Source organism: Alexandromys fortis, unplaced genomic scaffold (assembly GCF_014885135.2).
Source record: "Alexandromys fortis isolate MF-2015 unplaced genomic scaffold, M_Fortis_MF-2015_v1.1 scaffold_3, whole genome shotgun sequence".
In the NCBI taxonomy this organism is placed as follows: Eukaryota; Metazoa; Chordata; class Mammalia; order Rodentia; family Cricetidae; genus Alexandromys; species Alexandromys fortis.
In genome coordinates this window covers 14,466,572-14,483,209 of record NW_026067909.1, presented here as the reverse complement: position 1 = coordinate 14,483,209, position 16,638 = coordinate 14,466,572, and the positions used below count along the sequence as shown (strand labels likewise).

At 44.0% G+C, this 16,638-nt stretch overlaps 1 protein-coding gene across 4 annotated transcripts in view; it reads left to right on the top strand.

Moving 5' to 3' along the window:
* The window catches only part of Kdm2a (lysine demethylase 2A), a 73,383-nt gene extending 57,620 nt beyond the window's left edge, over positions 1-15,763 (top strand). For all 4 annotated transcript variants that reach the window (XM_050136571.1, XM_050136572.1, XM_050136568.1 and 1 more), the window contains 9 exons: positions 367-450; positions 2,692-2,961; positions 3,371-3,502; positions 5,205-5,294; positions 7,236-7,942; positions 9,831-9,994; positions 11,066-11,224; positions 11,984-12,199; positions 13,033-15,763. In XM_050136571.1, coding sequence (XP_049992528.1) covers positions 367-450; positions 2,692-2,961; positions 3,371-3,502; positions 5,205-5,294; positions 7,236-7,942; positions 9,831-9,994; positions 11,066-11,224; positions 11,984-12,199; positions 13,033-13,214 — 2,004 coding nt within the window. In that variant the 3' untranslated portion in view covers positions 13,215-15,763. The remainder of the gene's footprint in view (positions 1-366; positions 451-2,691; positions 2,962-3,370; positions 3,503-5,204; positions 5,295-7,235; positions 7,943-9,830; positions 9,995-11,065; positions 11,225-11,983; positions 12,200-13,032) is intronic.
* The last annotated feature ends 875 nt before the right edge of the window (positions 15,764-16,638 follow it).

Below are 16,638 nucleotides of genomic sequence, written 5' to 3'. Positions count from 1 at the left end.
GTAACACTGTAGGAACTACTTGCTTCAGTGTATTAGAAAATATTAAGATGTGGTGTTGAGCAAAAGAAGTCTTTATCTTGCTTCTCTGTGGTGGAACTTGATCTGTAGATCTACTTCCTGAGTCCTAGAATTACTGGCTCATGGCTCTACAGCCAACCAAGGTTAAAGTCTTGATAGCAGTCTGAGGTTCTCTTTCATTGTTGTTTACTTGATTTGCTATAGCCTGTAGCAGGCAAAATGCAGCCAACCTACCCCTCTTCTTTGTGGTGCTGAAAGGGGCAGGGGTAAGACTGGATCTAAATGCTATTGAGAACACATGGCTTTGCATTCACCATACTCAGCTTTTTCCTTTTCTTTGACCCTTAGATTTTGCTGGAGGAACTTGCCAGTAGTGATCCCAAGTTAGCCCTCACTGGAGTCCCTATAGTGCAGTGGCCAAAAAGGGATAAGGTAAGAGACTTCCTTTTGATCTTCAAGCCACTTAAGTTTAATGCGTCTTGATCATTACCATCCATTCTGAAAAGAAAAGACAACTAGAGGTAGATGGGATTCAATGCCTTGGTAGAGTTGGGCAAGGTGGCACAGACACTGGTGGATCTCTTTGAGTCTGAGGCCAACCTGGTCTATGTTGTGACTTTAGGACAGCCAGAGCTACATAGTGAGACCCTTTCTCACAAAAAAAACAACAAAACCCTGATAGGCCTGTTTGATTCCCCACTAAGAAAATAGAGGGAGAAGGAGTTCAGTAAGTTCTAGGCCAATCAGGGCTACATAGCAAGACCCTGTCTTAATGAATGAGCAAATAAATTAATAACTTGTAGTCAATCATTACTTGGTTCTATTTCTGACTCATAGTTCAAGGTAATTGGCCCTCTCTCCAGATTCAGAGACTTTGGTATACATTAGTTGACTTCAGTAGATATTTCCTATTCTTCAAACCCAGAAATTCAGCTAAATATGGTTTAACACTAATTTAAATTAGTATATATGTATCCAACACTGGAAAGTGGTTGGTTGGTTGGTTGGCTTTGAGATAGGGTTTCTCTGTGTAGTACTGGCTATCCTGGAACTCTATAGACCAGGCTGGCCTTAAACTCAGATCCGCCTGCCTCTGCCTCCCCAAGTGCTGGGATTAATGGTATGTGCCACCACTGCCAGGCAGACTAGAAGGTTTTTTTTTGTTGTGGTAAGACCATGGCCCCAACAATTTACCATCCTCCTCTTTTTGCAAATGGGGGTCTCACAGAGTATACAAAGCTGTCCTTGAACTCATGGCCCGTATTATTCTTTTAAAGCGGGTGTGTGTGTGTGGAGACAAACATAGGACAGACAAAACACGCACGAAAGGAGGAGACAACAGACACGCGGCTCCCACGTGGGTGCGCTTTAATGGGGGGGGGGCGATAAGGGACAGGTGTGCAAGACACACAAGGGTAAAGGGCAAGAGAGAGCGAGACCTCGTGGAAGCTCGCTTTTTAACGAGAAGCACAAGGGTATCTGGGAGAAATGTCCTGCACCTGTGCGCGCCCGTAATCCAGGTGTCCGTAATCCAGGAGGAATCTGGGAGCTGTAGTTTCCAAAAGGAACAACAGCCTGCCTCTGCCTCCTATGGCCTGGGATTACAGGTACGTTACCATTATACCCAGCTAAGGTTAAAAAGAATTTCCATCAGTTAATTATCTTATTTTTGTGTGTGTGTGTGTGTGCCCTTGTAACTTACATCTTACATAATTTTTTTTACCTTACTATCTGTGATAGAGTTGGTGTATTCTGTCTGTCCATGAGCCAAATTAAGCCTCTTCTTAGTGTTTCCTAGCTGGCAGTTGCAAAGATAACATTCCAGGGGTGTTTAGGCAAAGTGTTAAAACTCTGGGATTAAATAATGTTGTTAATGAGACACCTCTCTCATCCTGGCGGTGGTGGCACATGCCGTTAATCCCAGCACTTAGGAGGCAGAGGCAGGTGGATCTCTGTGAGTTCGAGGCCAGCCTGGTCTACAAGAGCTAGTTCCAAGACAGGCTCCAAAGCTATCCTTGTCTCGATAAAAACAAAAAGAGAGAAAGATATCTCTTTCTCAGTGTAGGAGTCATGTTAGAAAATTGTTAAGAATTGATGTAGAAGATATGCTTCTTACCCTTGGAAAGGTCCCTAGCAAGGTAACTAAACACAAGTGCTAAAATTACAAACATTGGCGTTTATTCCACTCTTAAATATTATTAGATGCAGTATAACAAGTTGTGTGATGCCATTTGGAGTGATAAATTAGACTAGTTTGACCTTCCAGACTTTGCCACCTTGTTTGAGCATATTCTGAGTTATAAAGAACTATGGGAATTTGGGGTCTTTTGGTGACTTCAGTACAAGGCGCTTAACCCCAAAAACTTTAGAGAGGGGCAAGGCTCTCCAAATTGAAAAGGGGTGTCGGAGCATTAGGACAGGGGTTGACAAATCTTTCTGTCAGTGTTGAAATTCTGTAGGTTGATGTAGCAAACAGTCATGATGTCATAGTTCTGTAACATTTGGAAATACCCAAATATACAAAAATAAATGAATATGGCTGTGTTCCGGTAAAAATTTATTTTTAAAAATAGAGTTGCCTACAGAAAAGAGTTTGCCAAATCCTAGGCCAGGTACACTGCCATGTAAATATTCTGTCTGAATATGGTTAACCTCGCTGCATTCTTTTTCCAGCTGAAATTCCCTACCAGGCCAAAAGTAAGGGTTCCTACCATTCCCATCACAAAGCCTCACACCATGAAGCCAGCTCCACGCTTAACACCTGTGAGGCCTGCTGCTGCCTCCCCAATTGTGTCTGGAGCCAGGCGGAGAAGAGTGCGCTGTAGGAAATGCAAAGCATGTGTCCAAGGAGAATGTGGTGTCTGCCACTACTGCAGGGACATGAAGAAGTTTGGTGGGCCTGGACGCATGAAGCAATCCTGTGTCCTCCGACAGTGCTTAGCAGTAAGTGATCTTCTGGGTAAAACAGTTTTCAGTAGTGGTGCTGGTGTTAGAGGAACTGTGTAATGCATAAAGTCAGAGAGACTCAGTAGAGATGGAGTTCCTCTCTCCCTGAGTTCAGAAGGAAGGTGTCTAGTAGGGAAAATAATCTAATATTTTGGCTGTGCTCATCTAATGTTGAAACAGCCCCAGCATTTGAAGAACAATTCACTGTTTTCTGTCCCCTCCTTAATAAGAAAGGACCTATGAGGCCAAAGGCAAGCCCCCAAAGAGTGAATTAATTGCCTCTGCTGGTCTTTTCTTAGTACCTTGCCCTGTGCATCCCAGGTGAACCAAGTCTCCATGTTCATTTAAAGGAAACATGAAATTTAAAAATTCTGAATCTGGTCTCCTGATGTTTGTTCTCTTGTAGCCCAGACTGCCTCATTCAGTTACGTGTTCTCTCTGTGGAGAAGTGGATCAGAATGAAGAGACACAAGACTTCGAAAAGAAACTCATGGAATGCTGCATCTGCAATGAGATAGTTCATCCTGGCTGCCTCCAGGTAAAGAGATGCCTAAAGGCCCTTGACAGAAGGGTAAGACACCTCTCAGTTGAGGCTGTTACCATCTCTACTGTGGACTTTCAGCTCCCTGTCACAGAGGAGAATCATTTAACATTAGCCCCTTGTTCTTTGTATGTCTACTTTGTATCAGACTGTGCGATAGTTTGAGGATAGAATACAAAGTAGACTAGTTCATGTCTCAGTGAACAGTGAAACCAGACTTGTTTGGGGATGCTTCAATCCCCCAGACATCTCTGCCATGTCCTTTATATCTCTGGATGTGCCCTTGTTTGGAGCCCATGGTAATAGAGATTTAGTTAGAACTCAATCTCAAATATGGAATTATGTGAGCTAGCTTAAATTTTATATTCCCAGAATGGCCCCGGGTGGTTCTGATATGTAGCCAAAGAAGAGAAGGCATGCTTTACATGGATTTTTTTTTTCCTAAATCTTTATGACAAGTCTATGAAATTGTATGTCAAATATAGGTCTCATGTTTATGAGTAACTGGTGTGGTAACATACACCTATAGTCTCAGTTACTCTGAGGTGAAGAAATGACTTTAGCCTATGAATTTGGGGTCATCCTTGGTAACACAGACCCCCCATGTCAAAATTGGGTAGGTGAATAAGTGGGTGGGTAGATGGATATGCATTGGGTTTGACAGAAAGTATCAACAATTAAGGACTTCCACTTAGTGATTATGAGACATTGTCAGTGATGGTCATCTGCACAATTTCAGAAAGATTAAAATGTGAAAAATAACTTGGTGGTGGTGGCTTACACCTTTAATCCCAGCTCTCGGGAGGCAGAGGCAGGTGGAACCTTGTGAGTTCCAGGACAGCTAGGGCTACACAGAGAAACTCTGTCTTGAAAAAAAAAAAAAGAAAAGAAAGAAAAGAAAAGAAAAATATGTGTGTTGAATTGATAAGAGCTAGATGTAAGCGGCACATGCCTGCAATCCCTGTACTTGGTAGGTTCAGGCAGAAATACTCTAAATTTAAGGTAGCCTAAGCTACTATACTACTATAGAAACTCTGACTCAAGAGGGCATGGGAGAAAAAAAGAAAAGAAATGGTAAAATAGTACCTCCCTGTGACAAATCGTTAGTAGAGAGTTGAGTACCAAGCACCTCTAAAGAGCTTTCTTTTTGTTTTGAGACATCCTCCCTGTGTAGTTATATTTGGTCAGAGTTTACTTTGTAGATTAGGCTGACCTTGTGTTTTCTGAGATCATCCTGCCTCTGCCTCTCTCTCACAATTGCTGAAATCCGGGCAAATGCCACCATATCCAGCCATAAACATTTTGAATTTAGTTCTTACCACAAGCCAAAATTTATTTTAACTCAAGCAATTAAGTTGATGCATTGTATCTAGATTTTACAGTGGAGAACCCTGAATTACAGAGACTAAACTATTGGTCTCTGAATCTCAGTAGTCATTAGTTAGCAGATAGCTGTCAGGGCTGGTGCCATTGACATGAGATGATTAGGAGAGGAAACTTGACTCCGAACTGGCCCGCCCAGTCCCTGAAAAATCTCTGCAGGGAGCCTAGAATCAGTGTACCAGTGCCTGGCGGTGGGTGTTAGTATTGTTTGTTGCTCAGCAGTCTTAGTCTTTATTTCCCATGTAGACCAGTATGTTTAGAAATAGTAGAAGGCAGAGGAGACTAACTTTCTTTTAACATCTCTATATGCCTGTAGATGGATGGAGAGGGGTTACTCAACGAGGAATTGCCAAATTGCTGGGAATGTCCAAAGTGTTACCAGGAAGACAGCTCGGAGAAAGCCCAGGTAAAGGAAATGTTGAGTCTGGTAGGTTGCTGTGCACTCGCTGGGCTTTACAGTTAGCATGGGCTTTCTCTGATTCAAAATTTCTTTTTTTTCCTGTTTGTTTGTGGGGGTTTTTGGTTTGGTTTGGTTTTTGCTTTTTTTGTTTGTTTTTTTGTTTTGGTTTGTGTTTTTATTTTGTTTTGGTTTTGGGGTTTTGCTAGTGTTCTTGGGGTTTTTCTTTTAGTTTTTTACTTTTTGTATTACTAGGTACTGTTCCAGTAGGGATTCCTGATGTCCTTTTTATTCTGTAGGGCACTAGAAAGGCAGGAACCATCCCTGGGTTATTGAGTTGGAGAATTAGGTATGCAACTTTGTCCTGAGGAATGTAACTAGTGGAGGAGGCAGGCTGGCCTGTGGTGCTGTTACATACTAGATTCATCACTAGAGTTTCCGGTTAAGCAGGTTTACTTTTTTTTCCCCCTCATCTTTACCTCTTTGTTCTTACCTGCCCCATGTGCCCAAACATGCACTTCAGAAGCAATTCCAAAGCCACTCCACTAGAGAGAGTGGAGCTAGCTTCATGACCTTAGCCCAGGGCAGCTAAGGTTGTTGCCCTAATGGTCACCAGTAACATCATAGGGCCAAAAGGACTCTGGTTGTTCATACTGGCAAGGCTGGACCTGTTGAAGGCACAGACAGCAGGTGATGACTACTTACTGTCAGTTCTTCAAGGACCCTGCACAGGCATGAGCAAGAAGCATGAAGGAAATTGCTTGTCTTTTTATTTCTTCCACTTGGGCTCTGGGGCAGTTGAAATTTTAGTCAATATTTTTTGTTGATTTGGTATGTTGAGACAAGGTTTCACTGTGTAACCTTTGCTGGTCTGGAACTCAACAATGTAGATCAGGCTGGCTTTGAATTCACAGAGAACCATCTCTGCCTCTCCAGTGCTGAGATTAGAGGTGTGTATATCATGCCGGGCTAGTTGAAATATTTTTAAGAGTGAGGGTTTGTGGAGCTGACTACTCCTAAAGTTTTCATGCCATGTTCTTGAACATGGAGCTTTTGAATTTGTCTTCACTAGTGCAGTTGAGGGTGGCAAATGCTGTTCCTATTGCATTTTTTGTGAAAAATAGCTCCAGAACAAAGGTGGTCATTTCCTCCCCTAGTGACCGAGAATGTAAAGAGCAAAAGAAATATAGATCAGGACTTTTGCTGGCAATATAGTGTCTCCTTATGGAAAATCCGATTTATTAATAGGGTATTTAATGGCATATCTTGACTGATTTTTGTCACAGCATAGCCATGATAGGAACCATAATTGTAGGAACAGACAGGCATCTGGAAAGCCCGGGTACTACAGCATGACATCTGGGCCTCGTGGCATTCGGGATTCTTCACCATAATCATAGGCATCACTCTGTAGTGGCAGGTTTCCTCATGGACAGCTGAATTGAGGTGCTGTAGAGTTGACAGCTGAGAAGGAATGAAGTCTGGTACTTCTTTGTCCATGGTTAGATGAGCAATTTTTCTCTTATCAACATGGATGCATCACTTGATTGTGAAAGAGCTAAATTAGAGACACAAAGTTACACAAAGGTAGAGTTGTAATGCTAAAATAGTTTTTTACCCAAAGACATAACCAAAAATTGAGGTGCAATGAATAAGCTAGTGTAGAGAATCAAGAAACCTTGTGTTCTAGATTTTAGTTCTCTGTACTTGACACAAACCTTTTCTCACAGATCTGTTTCCTGAGTGACCATATAAGGATTTTGTGTTCTGAAATCGGCATTCTATGGCCTGATTGTGAGTTCAGTTGCTGATCTTGGTAGGCTGAATCACAGGCTCTGAGGAAATGGCTCCCTTAGGCAGCAGTGACCTGGCTTCTCAGGTTCTCCTTATTAACTTTAGAAGGTTTGGAAAAAAGGAAGCACTGGTAATTCTTTTCTGGGCATTTTACAGAAGCGGAAAATAGAAGAGAGTGATGAAGAAGCTGTGCAAGCCAAAGTCTTACGACCCCTGAGGAGCTGCGAGGAGCCCCTAACACCCCCACCTCACTCACCTACTTCCATGCTGCAGCTCATCCATGACCCTGTTTCTCCTCGGGGTGTGGTGACTCGGTCATCCCCTGGGGCTGGCCCCAGTGACCACCACAGTGCCAGCCGTGATGAGCGCTTCAAACGGCGGCAGTTGCTGCGACTGCAAGCCACAGAGCGCACCATGGTACGGGAAAAGGAGAACAATCCCAGCGGCAAAAAGGAGCTGTCTGAAGTTGAGAAAGCCAAGATCCGGGGATCGTACCTCACTGTCACGCTACAGAGGCCCACCAAAGAGCTCCACGGGACTTCCATTGTGCCCAAGCTGCAGGCCATCACAGCTTCCTCTGCCAACCTTCGCCCAAACCCCCGTGTGCTGATGCAGCACTGCCGAGCCCGAAACCCCCAGCATGGGGATGAGGAGGGGCTAGGGGGAGAGGAGGAGGAAGAGGAGGAGGAGGAAGATGACAGTGCAGAGGAGGGGGGTGCAGCCAGGCTGAATGGCCGGGGCAGTTGGGCTCAGGATGGAGACGAAAGCTGGATGCAGCGGGAGGTCTGGATGTCTGTCTTCCGCTACCTCAGCCGCAGAGAACTTTGTGAATGTATGCGAGTGTGCAAGACATGGTATAAATGGTGAGCAGGGATACAGGGGGTCAGGAATAGGGGCAGGGGAGTAGGTGGCAGGTCTTCTATATTTGTAAAGGGACCTAGTTTGTAGGTGCTGTTAAAGATGTAGTCCATTGTACCTGCAGATGTTAGTAGAATTTGACCCTGTTTCCTTCTCTCTCTGCTGGGGAAAGGCAAACTGATAAGAGGTGGCTTGTTCTAAAATGTAGGGTCATAGAGATTGTAAGCCTGTCTTCCCTCCCCTAACTTAACCATGTGTTGCTTGGGAGTATGACATGCTAAGTAGTGGTCCAGTGTTTACTGACAGGATTGCACCAGGAGGAATGGACACACTTTTCAAAATGAATTTGAAGGTGCTCAAATCTTCCAGTTTTGGTATTCATTAGTGTCTCCACCTCTTAAGTTCAGCTTCCAGTTTGAATTATTCCCCTAAACTTGAATTCTTATTCCTTCAACAAGCAGAACCCAGTTCTGAAGCTGATACTTAATTATCCTTCCTAATGGCCCTGTCTCCAGTTAGACAGACAGTTAGTGGGGACAATCCCTAGAGCTGATGATTGATTAAATTGCTGTGGAACATTGTGAGGCTTTTCATATGGGTGTATATTTTTTATTTTGGTCACACTCTATTACTGTTGTTCCCAAATTTGGTGTTCTGACTAAGTATATATCTGGGAGCTTTTTAGAGTGCAGTAGTATATACATGTAATCCCAGCATTCAGGAGACAGAAGCAAAAAAGTGGTCTGGGGGAGGAAAACAGTTCCCATGCCTGTTGAATCAGATAGGTCTAGCAGTGTGTTCTGACATGTTGCATATTTATTTATTTAAGGACTCCTATCATTGATATTTGGTGTGCTATCAGTGAGATTTTGTCAGTTTAATAACTTGGCCAATACAAAGCTATTTCTTGAATTAGAATTAATGTGTGATCTACCCATATTCTGTTAATTTCCTTTTGTCAAGTAAACGGGCCTGCCAGGCTCTACTCCTTGGTTTTCAGGCCAAGGCATGTAAGGCTCCTATTACATATTAATCTCCTTGTGCCCTGCCAGGCAGGCTAAACTCAGGAGCAAGAACTATAACATTAAATAGAAGCCTGCATGGTATGGTACTATCTGTAGACTGCAGTAGGAAGGCCTCTGCCTTTCGGTTTTAGACTGGTCTGGCTAGATATCAAGGTAGCAGGGAAGCAGATGCCTGAGTATGGAAGAAGTCTGTCTAGACTGATAGAGAGCCTTATTTGACCCAAGACAGTAATAGGCTCAAAGCAAGATGCGATGTAGTGTTGGTCAGTAGCATTCTTGATCTCCCTCAGCTGTAAGTAACAAGGGAAAGAAGCAAGCCAAGGCATTCTGAGCAGTAAGAAATTAAGAAATTTAAAAATTAAAGTATTTTGGGGGGCTGGAGAAATGGCTCAGCGGTTAAGAGCACTCACAGCTCTTCCAGAGGACCCAGGTTCAATTCCCAGCACCCACATGGCAGCTCACAACTGTCTGTAACTTGAGTTTCAGGGGATCTGATACCTTCATAGCAATGCACATAAAATAAATTTAAATAAATTATTTTTAAAAATTAAAGCATTTTTTAAAATTGATTAAATGTTCCTGTACATCTTTCAACAAAAGTCATACTGTTTTAGTACAAAAGAAGGGAACACAGTATACTATTGTGGGACTAGCTTAACCTTGATTTGCAAGATGTCTAGTTGTTAAAAAAAAAAAAAAAAAAAAAAAAGGCAGTTTTTACCTGATTCTGTGGCACAAAATGAGTGATCCTTGGTTTTCTATAGAAGGTAGAGGAATGGCCTTCAGGTATTCTGCCTTTACCAGAAGCCTTCTAGAGAGTGCCTTTGACAGGAATATCAAGTTGGTTAAATTCTCTTCCCTCTTACAGGTGCTGTGATAAACGACTTTGGACAAAAATTGACTTGAGTAGGTGTAAGGCCATCGTACCCCAAGCTCTCAGTGGCATCATCAAGCGTCAGCCAGTAAGCCTCGACCTTAGTTGGACTAACATCTCCAAAAAGCAGCTGACGTGGCTGGTCAATAGGCTGCCAGGTAGGTGAGCAGAGGACCAGCAGAGGGGTTATCAGGCTGTTGTCAGCACTGCTTTAAACTAATGCAGTGTAGTTTGAGACTGAGGCGCAGTCTTTCTGAAAAACAAGAGATAGCCTTACCCAGGGCCACTGAGCCTGCCAGCCCAGCACATTTCCTGAGCATAGAAGAAACTTCGGTCTGATTTTGCCCTTGTTAACCCTTCAGCATTTTGAGATCCCAGAAGGACAGAAGCCACACAGCATCTATTGTTCCAATAGAAACTAAGCAGTTGGGTGTTTACTTTTCTTGTATATGGATGTGGGTGGATGTACATTTGTGTGTACGTACACGTTAGAAGTTGATATCAGGAACCTTGAATCACTCTCCCACTTGAGGGGTGTCAGTCACACCCCGCAGCTTGCATGTCATATAGCTAGTTTTTGATATACAGTTTGTGGAGATCCCGTCTCTTTTCAATGCTGTAATTACTAGCAGACTGTCATGTCCACTTGGCATTTATGTGGTTTCTGGGGATATGAATTCTGGTCTTATTTGAATGGTAAGTACTTAGCCATCTCTCTAACCCCACCCCACTCCAGCAATTGAGTTTTTTCTTTGTGTGTTCATTTGTTTGTTTTATTTTGAGATGATCTCACTTTGTGTTCTTAACCTATGATGAACTCAACAGAGATCAGTCTGCCTATGCCTCTAAGTGCTGGGATTGAAAGTGTGTGCTACCACACCTCTAGCAATTATTGATTGTTTTGTTTTGTGTTTGTTTTTCCCTTCAAGACGAGGTTTTTCTTTGTAATCCTCGCTGTCCTGGAACTCAGAGATCCTCCTGCCTTGCTGGGATTAAAGGAACTCACCACCACCACCCAGCTTTCCATCAGTTCATTTTAACACCAAAGTAAAAGCTGTAACTTGGAGGCCTAGACACCATGGCAATCTTTAGACTTGGTTACTAGAGCTAGAACACAGTCCTTCCTTTAAGACTAGAGATCCATTTCTTTTGCCCAGAACAGCTGGTAACTGAGACTTTGAATTCTCTAAATGTAGAATATGTTGTGTGTCTGTTTCCATTTGTTACAGGACTGAAAGACCTCCTCCTAGCAGGCTGTTCCTGGTCTGCAGTCTCTGCCCTCAGCAGCTCCAGCTGCCCCCTTCTCAGGACCCTTGATCTTCGGTGGGCAGTAGGAATTAAAGACCCTCAAATTCGGGACTTGCTGACCCCACCCACAGATAAACCAGGTATGATCTGGGCCTGCCTATCTGTATCTGTCTTTGTGTAGCTTTCTTTTTGGACAGACCTAGAAACTAAGGCTAAAATAAAGAGGTTATATACAAGCAGATAACTCCCACAAACAGGAGGCAGTTCATTCTATGCATTTAGTTCAGACCCAGAGAGCATAAATCTGAGAAAGTCTTCTGAGGAAAGACTTCAGAGTAGGAAAATGAATTGTATGTATGCTGGACTGTGAAGAGCATAGGCCCATTTCACACATCACCTTGAAAGTGGGGCATACAATCTGACACTGAGAAGACAGAAAACTTAACATTATTTTCTAGAAGCATTGTTTGCTCCCTATGGGAAGGGTTGAGTGTGGCAGTTCTGCTTAACCCTATCAAGGGGGGTCCAAGCAAGCATATAGCTACCTCTACCTAGGGCTTTGGTAGAGAATTAAAAGTTTTGATCTAAGATTTTGGTTTGATTTTTGAGACAGGATTTCCCTGTAGCTTTTTGGAGCCTGTCCTGGAACTGTGCTGTAGATTAGGCTCGCCTTGAACTCACAAAGATCTACCTGTGTCTGCCTCCCGAGTGCTGAGATTAAAGGTGTGTGCCACTACCACCTGGCATAAACTTTTTTTTTTTTTTTTAAATTTTCGAGATAGGGTTTCTCCGTAGCTTTTTAGTTCCTGTCCTGGAACTAGCTCTTATAGACCAGGCTGGCCTCGAACTCACAGAGATCCACGCCCGGCTGGCATAAACTTCTTTTCTTGCCTGTGCAGGTCAGGACAATCGAAGCAAGCTCCGGAACATGACTGACTTCCGGCTGGCAGGCCTTGACATCACAGATGCCACTCTCCGACTCATCATTCGCCACATGCCCCTCTTGTCTAGACTCGACCTCAGTCACTGCAGCCACCTTACAGATCAGTCCTCCAACCTACTCACTGCTGTCGGGTCTTCCACTCGATACTCCCTCACAGAGCTCAATATGGCAGGTATGCTGTGGTCTTTATGCTTGGGATATTAGGTGGTTTCTTTGCTTTCTGAATTAAACCATGTTTGCTTATTGATTCATATCTGCACGGGGATAGAGAGGTGCCTCAGTGGTCCCCATGTCATGTGGTTCACAACCACTTGTAACTAGCTTCTGAGGATCAGACACCTTCTTCTAGTCTTTGAGCACCTACACACACATTGGCATACACACAAAAACAGCTGGGCATGGTGGCACACACCTTCAATCCCAGTATTTGGGAAGCAGAGGAGGGTAAATTTCTTGAGTGTGAGGTCATCGAGGTTTACATAATGAGACCTTGTCTCAGAAAAATAAATAATAAATTTTGAGAATGTACATCTTGGCCAGGTTTTGGTGGTACATGTTCTTCAGAGACAAGGCAGGCAAATCTCTGAATTTGAAGTCAGTTTGGTCTACAGAGTGAGTTCCACAACAGCTAGGCTAGGCCTACACAGAGAAGCCCTGTCTCAAAACAACAACAAAAAGTTTACATCTGCAGGAGAACAAGAGACTTCTTTTCCTTTTTAACCAAAAGATCTCAAAGGCAGGTAATAAACTCAGATGCCTGCGTGTATGTATGGCTGCCATTCAGCTGTAGTCTGGTTAGCCAATGGCCCTTATGCTGCTCACTCGCCCATGGTGCTTGTGGGAAGGCAGCAAGAGCCACAGTGCTTATGGCACCTGTGGTCTCTCAGCATGTGACAAAATGGACTTTGATTTAGCATTTTGGAGAAAAGTAGAACTGAATGACAGAGATGGGCATCTGCGGCTGCATGTTTGTGATCTTTCTTCTCTTGGACATGTTGCCCACAGGTTGCAATAAATTGACAGACCAGACCCTGTTCTTCCTAAGGCGAATTGCTAATGTCACCTTGATTGACCTTCGAGGATGCAAACAGATCACTAGAAAAGCCTGTGAGCACTTCATCTCAGACTTGTCCATCAACAGCCTCTACTGCCTGTCTGATGAGAAACTGATACAGAAGATTAGCTAAGACATGCTCAGCCCGGACTGAACAGGAAAATCTTCCCCTGCCTTCCCACCAAGGAGAGTCTCTCCCTGCGCAGGTTCTGAGGCCAATGACACACTCCCTCTCTGCTCTCTTTTCTCTGAGCCCTTCTCCCACAGGTGGGGCAGAGAGGATGGTGGACACCAAGGTCACTTGCTTGCTCCTCTTTCTCCCGAGGAAAAGAGGAGAGGTCGATCAAGGAGAAAGCACAGGCTGTGCTGTCCCAGTGCCTGCTTGCTTGCTCATCTGCCAGCTGAGAAGCTGGACTCTCAGTTTGGGGGAATTTGTGCATTTTCACCTGCACTGGGCCAAGAGCCCTTCCTTCTCACCCATGGTCCCCCAGCAGTGCCTGGTTCTGAGCAAACTCCAGGGAGAAAAGTGGCCTTGTCTCCCTGGCCAGGTTCTCCTCATGGTGTCCGTTGTGTGTCTCTCCTCCATTATACTCTCCCAGCTTCTGCAGGAGGGGCCAATAGCCCTAGGAACACCAGGCCTGGCAGGTCTCAATGGTGCTGTGAGGTGTCTGAAGCGTTGTTCCATGTCTGTACTAGCCCCTTTTCTTTTCCCTGGGCTTGATGCTGTCCAACACTCATGCTCATTCACATAATATAGTCCCCATTCTGCCACCACCCCCTAAACTTTCCCACTAGTCTCTGAGTTTATTGTTGCACTTACTGGGGTTATTAAAAGCTCTTCCAAGGAGCTAGAACTGTACCCCCAGAAATGCTCCTCCATTTCATTGCCACCCAGGCATATTCTAAGACAGGCATCATCTCCCCTCCCCACTCCCAAAGCCCTCCACCAACTGCCCTTGTCCTCTTTCCTGCCTGAACAGGACTTTCCTAGAATGCGTGTCCTCAGAAGGAGCAGCCTGTTTCCTCAGGTTTGGGAAACAAGAGGACTGGTTAAGTAACCTCCAGGCCAGGTTCCTCTAGGCCTCTGGTTTAGTATAGCCCTCTGAGACCAGGCCTGTGTACAGCCTAGCAGCTCACTGACCTGGTGCCTTTTAAGGGGAGTCCTGATTGGAAGCCAGTTTCCTGTCCTCTGCCTGCAGCCTTGGAAGTGTGTGTGCATGTGCCTCTGTGTGTCTGGCTGAGTGTGCTGCACGTGTGTGCAGGGAAGGAGGGGAGCATGGTGTCTCCCACTCCACCACCCTTTTCCAAGCCCCATCAGCTGCCCTCTTTTACTTTGCATTGAACGGCCTGTCCAAAGATCCTCTCTCTAGGGCAGCAGAGAGCTTTTTGCACTTTAAAAAAGAAAAAAAAAATGGTCGGAATTATTCTGGGTCAATATTTAGAGTGTGAGGAGATGCTCAGCAGAGGCCTGTGGCCAGAGTTTATCAGTGATACATGCAAATTTGCACTCTGCTCCCCATCTGTAGGAGATTGATAGCACAGCCTTATCCCGCCTTCCCTTCCCCTAGCCATACCCCTTTCCACCCTATTTCCTGTAATCCAGCCTCAGGCTTTCCTAAACTCCATCAGGAGGGGACAGAGCCCAGGCACCATGAGTCTGAAGTGTGAACCGCCCAATGAGAGATGCTAACTGCACCCTTGCCACTGCCAAAGCAATAGAGGCAGAAGCACCCCCACACACACCTTTGCCACTTAGCAGAGCTTTGACCCTGGTATTAACCAGTTATTTTTCCAGGAAAACTGGGTTCTGGCAAGGGGTGGCATTGTTTCTTCCAATCTGCTGATTCTCTTGGCTGCACCTAAAAAAACAGCAGTCTGCCTCCATGACCCTCTGCCATTCCATTGGTCTTCAGGACCCAGGATTCTGGGGCTGAAATGTTGAGGAAACGCCGTGACTTATTCCAGAGTGCCTCAATTAGGGGAACTTCTGTAAAGAACCCTGGGTGTTGAGCAAAACCTTATTAATATTATTAATGACCTATAATTAGAAGCTTCCTGCCTCTTTTTTTTTCTTTTTTTTTTCTTTTTGGTTGCTCCTGTGGAAAATACTAAAATTACTAAGTTTTGTTTGTCGTCTTTTTATAAAAGGGGAGGTGGAGAGACCCCTTCAGAGCAGGGATTGTGCCGGGAGAGTGCCTCTGACCTTTGGGACAGTTCATCCACAGAAATTTCTAAGCTGATGGCTTGTCTGGGGTTTTGGTCTTTGCATTTAGGTTTGGAAAAAGCAAATGTTTTACCACACAGAAATTCGTCAGCTGAAAAGGGAGCTCAGGATGGCGGCAGATGGACTGATGCCCTTGTTGGGTCTTTCTTTTCTTTAGAACTATGAGGGAGAATGGCTTTTAGAGGTGAGGGTTAGTCCTTGCAAAGGAGAGAAGTGTCTCTGGGGGCAAGAACATGTACGTTCATAGTCCTGTATCTACTCTTAGCTGTGGTCTTGCCAGAGCCTGGCCTCTTCAGACTGTAGGATCAGACCTCTGCCTTCATCTTTCCACATATTGGGGCAAAAAACCACAAAGGAAAGGAAGAAAATTATATATATATATATAACTATATATATATAATATAAAATCACTTGGTGATTAAAAAATAACTGCTCAATAAATAAAACTCCTAAAGTCACTATGTTTAAAGGGTTTGTTTTTTGGGGGGAGAAATATTGTAAATATATATTTTTTGTTGCTTATTTAGAGTCAATCTCCAATGTTGTGCTAAGATTTTTAAATTAAATGTAAGCATTAAGGGAACGAGTCTTAGCTACCAGCTGACACATTGGCATTATTTTGGGTCAGGGAAAAAAGGAAGCTAGTTGGGCTTTGTTTTCTAAAAGTTCCCCACTTGGTTTTAGAAAGAGCAAAGATGTCTTTCTTCTGACACTTGGGAGTGGGAGATATTTGTGTAATAAAATTTTTAAAAGACAAAAAAAGAAAGAAATAGCCTCCAATGAGAAATACTTTGATTTGGTTTTCTTTTTTGTTTTTGTTTTTAAATAAAAAGACTTTAAAAACAAAAACTAACCCCTTTCTCCTTTGGTGTATGTGAATATCTGAAAGGATGAATCAGAAGGTCATACAGACATGTCCAGCCAAGGCCATAGAATGCTGGCCCCTCCACTCTGGACAGAAACAGCTGTAGCACTGGCAAAAGTCTGTACTTAACTAACTTTCTTAATGTCAAAAAGCAGTACTTTCTTCATTGAGGAAAACTTAAAAACTTTGTGTGTGATTGCAAGCATGTACATATGCCATGGCATGCGTGTGGAGGTCAAAGGACAGCTTGAAGGAGTTTTTGTCACTGTGTGGATTGTCAGGCTTTGAGGCAAGTGCCTTTACCCACTGAGCCATCTCTCCAGCTCAAAGCAAACTTGGGTGGGTGAGAGGATTTCTTTGTATAACCACTCTGGCTGTCCTGGAACTAAATCTGTAAACCAGGCTGGCCTCAAGTTAAGAGATCTACCAGCCTCTGCCTCCTGAGTGCTGGGATTAAAGGCATGAGCC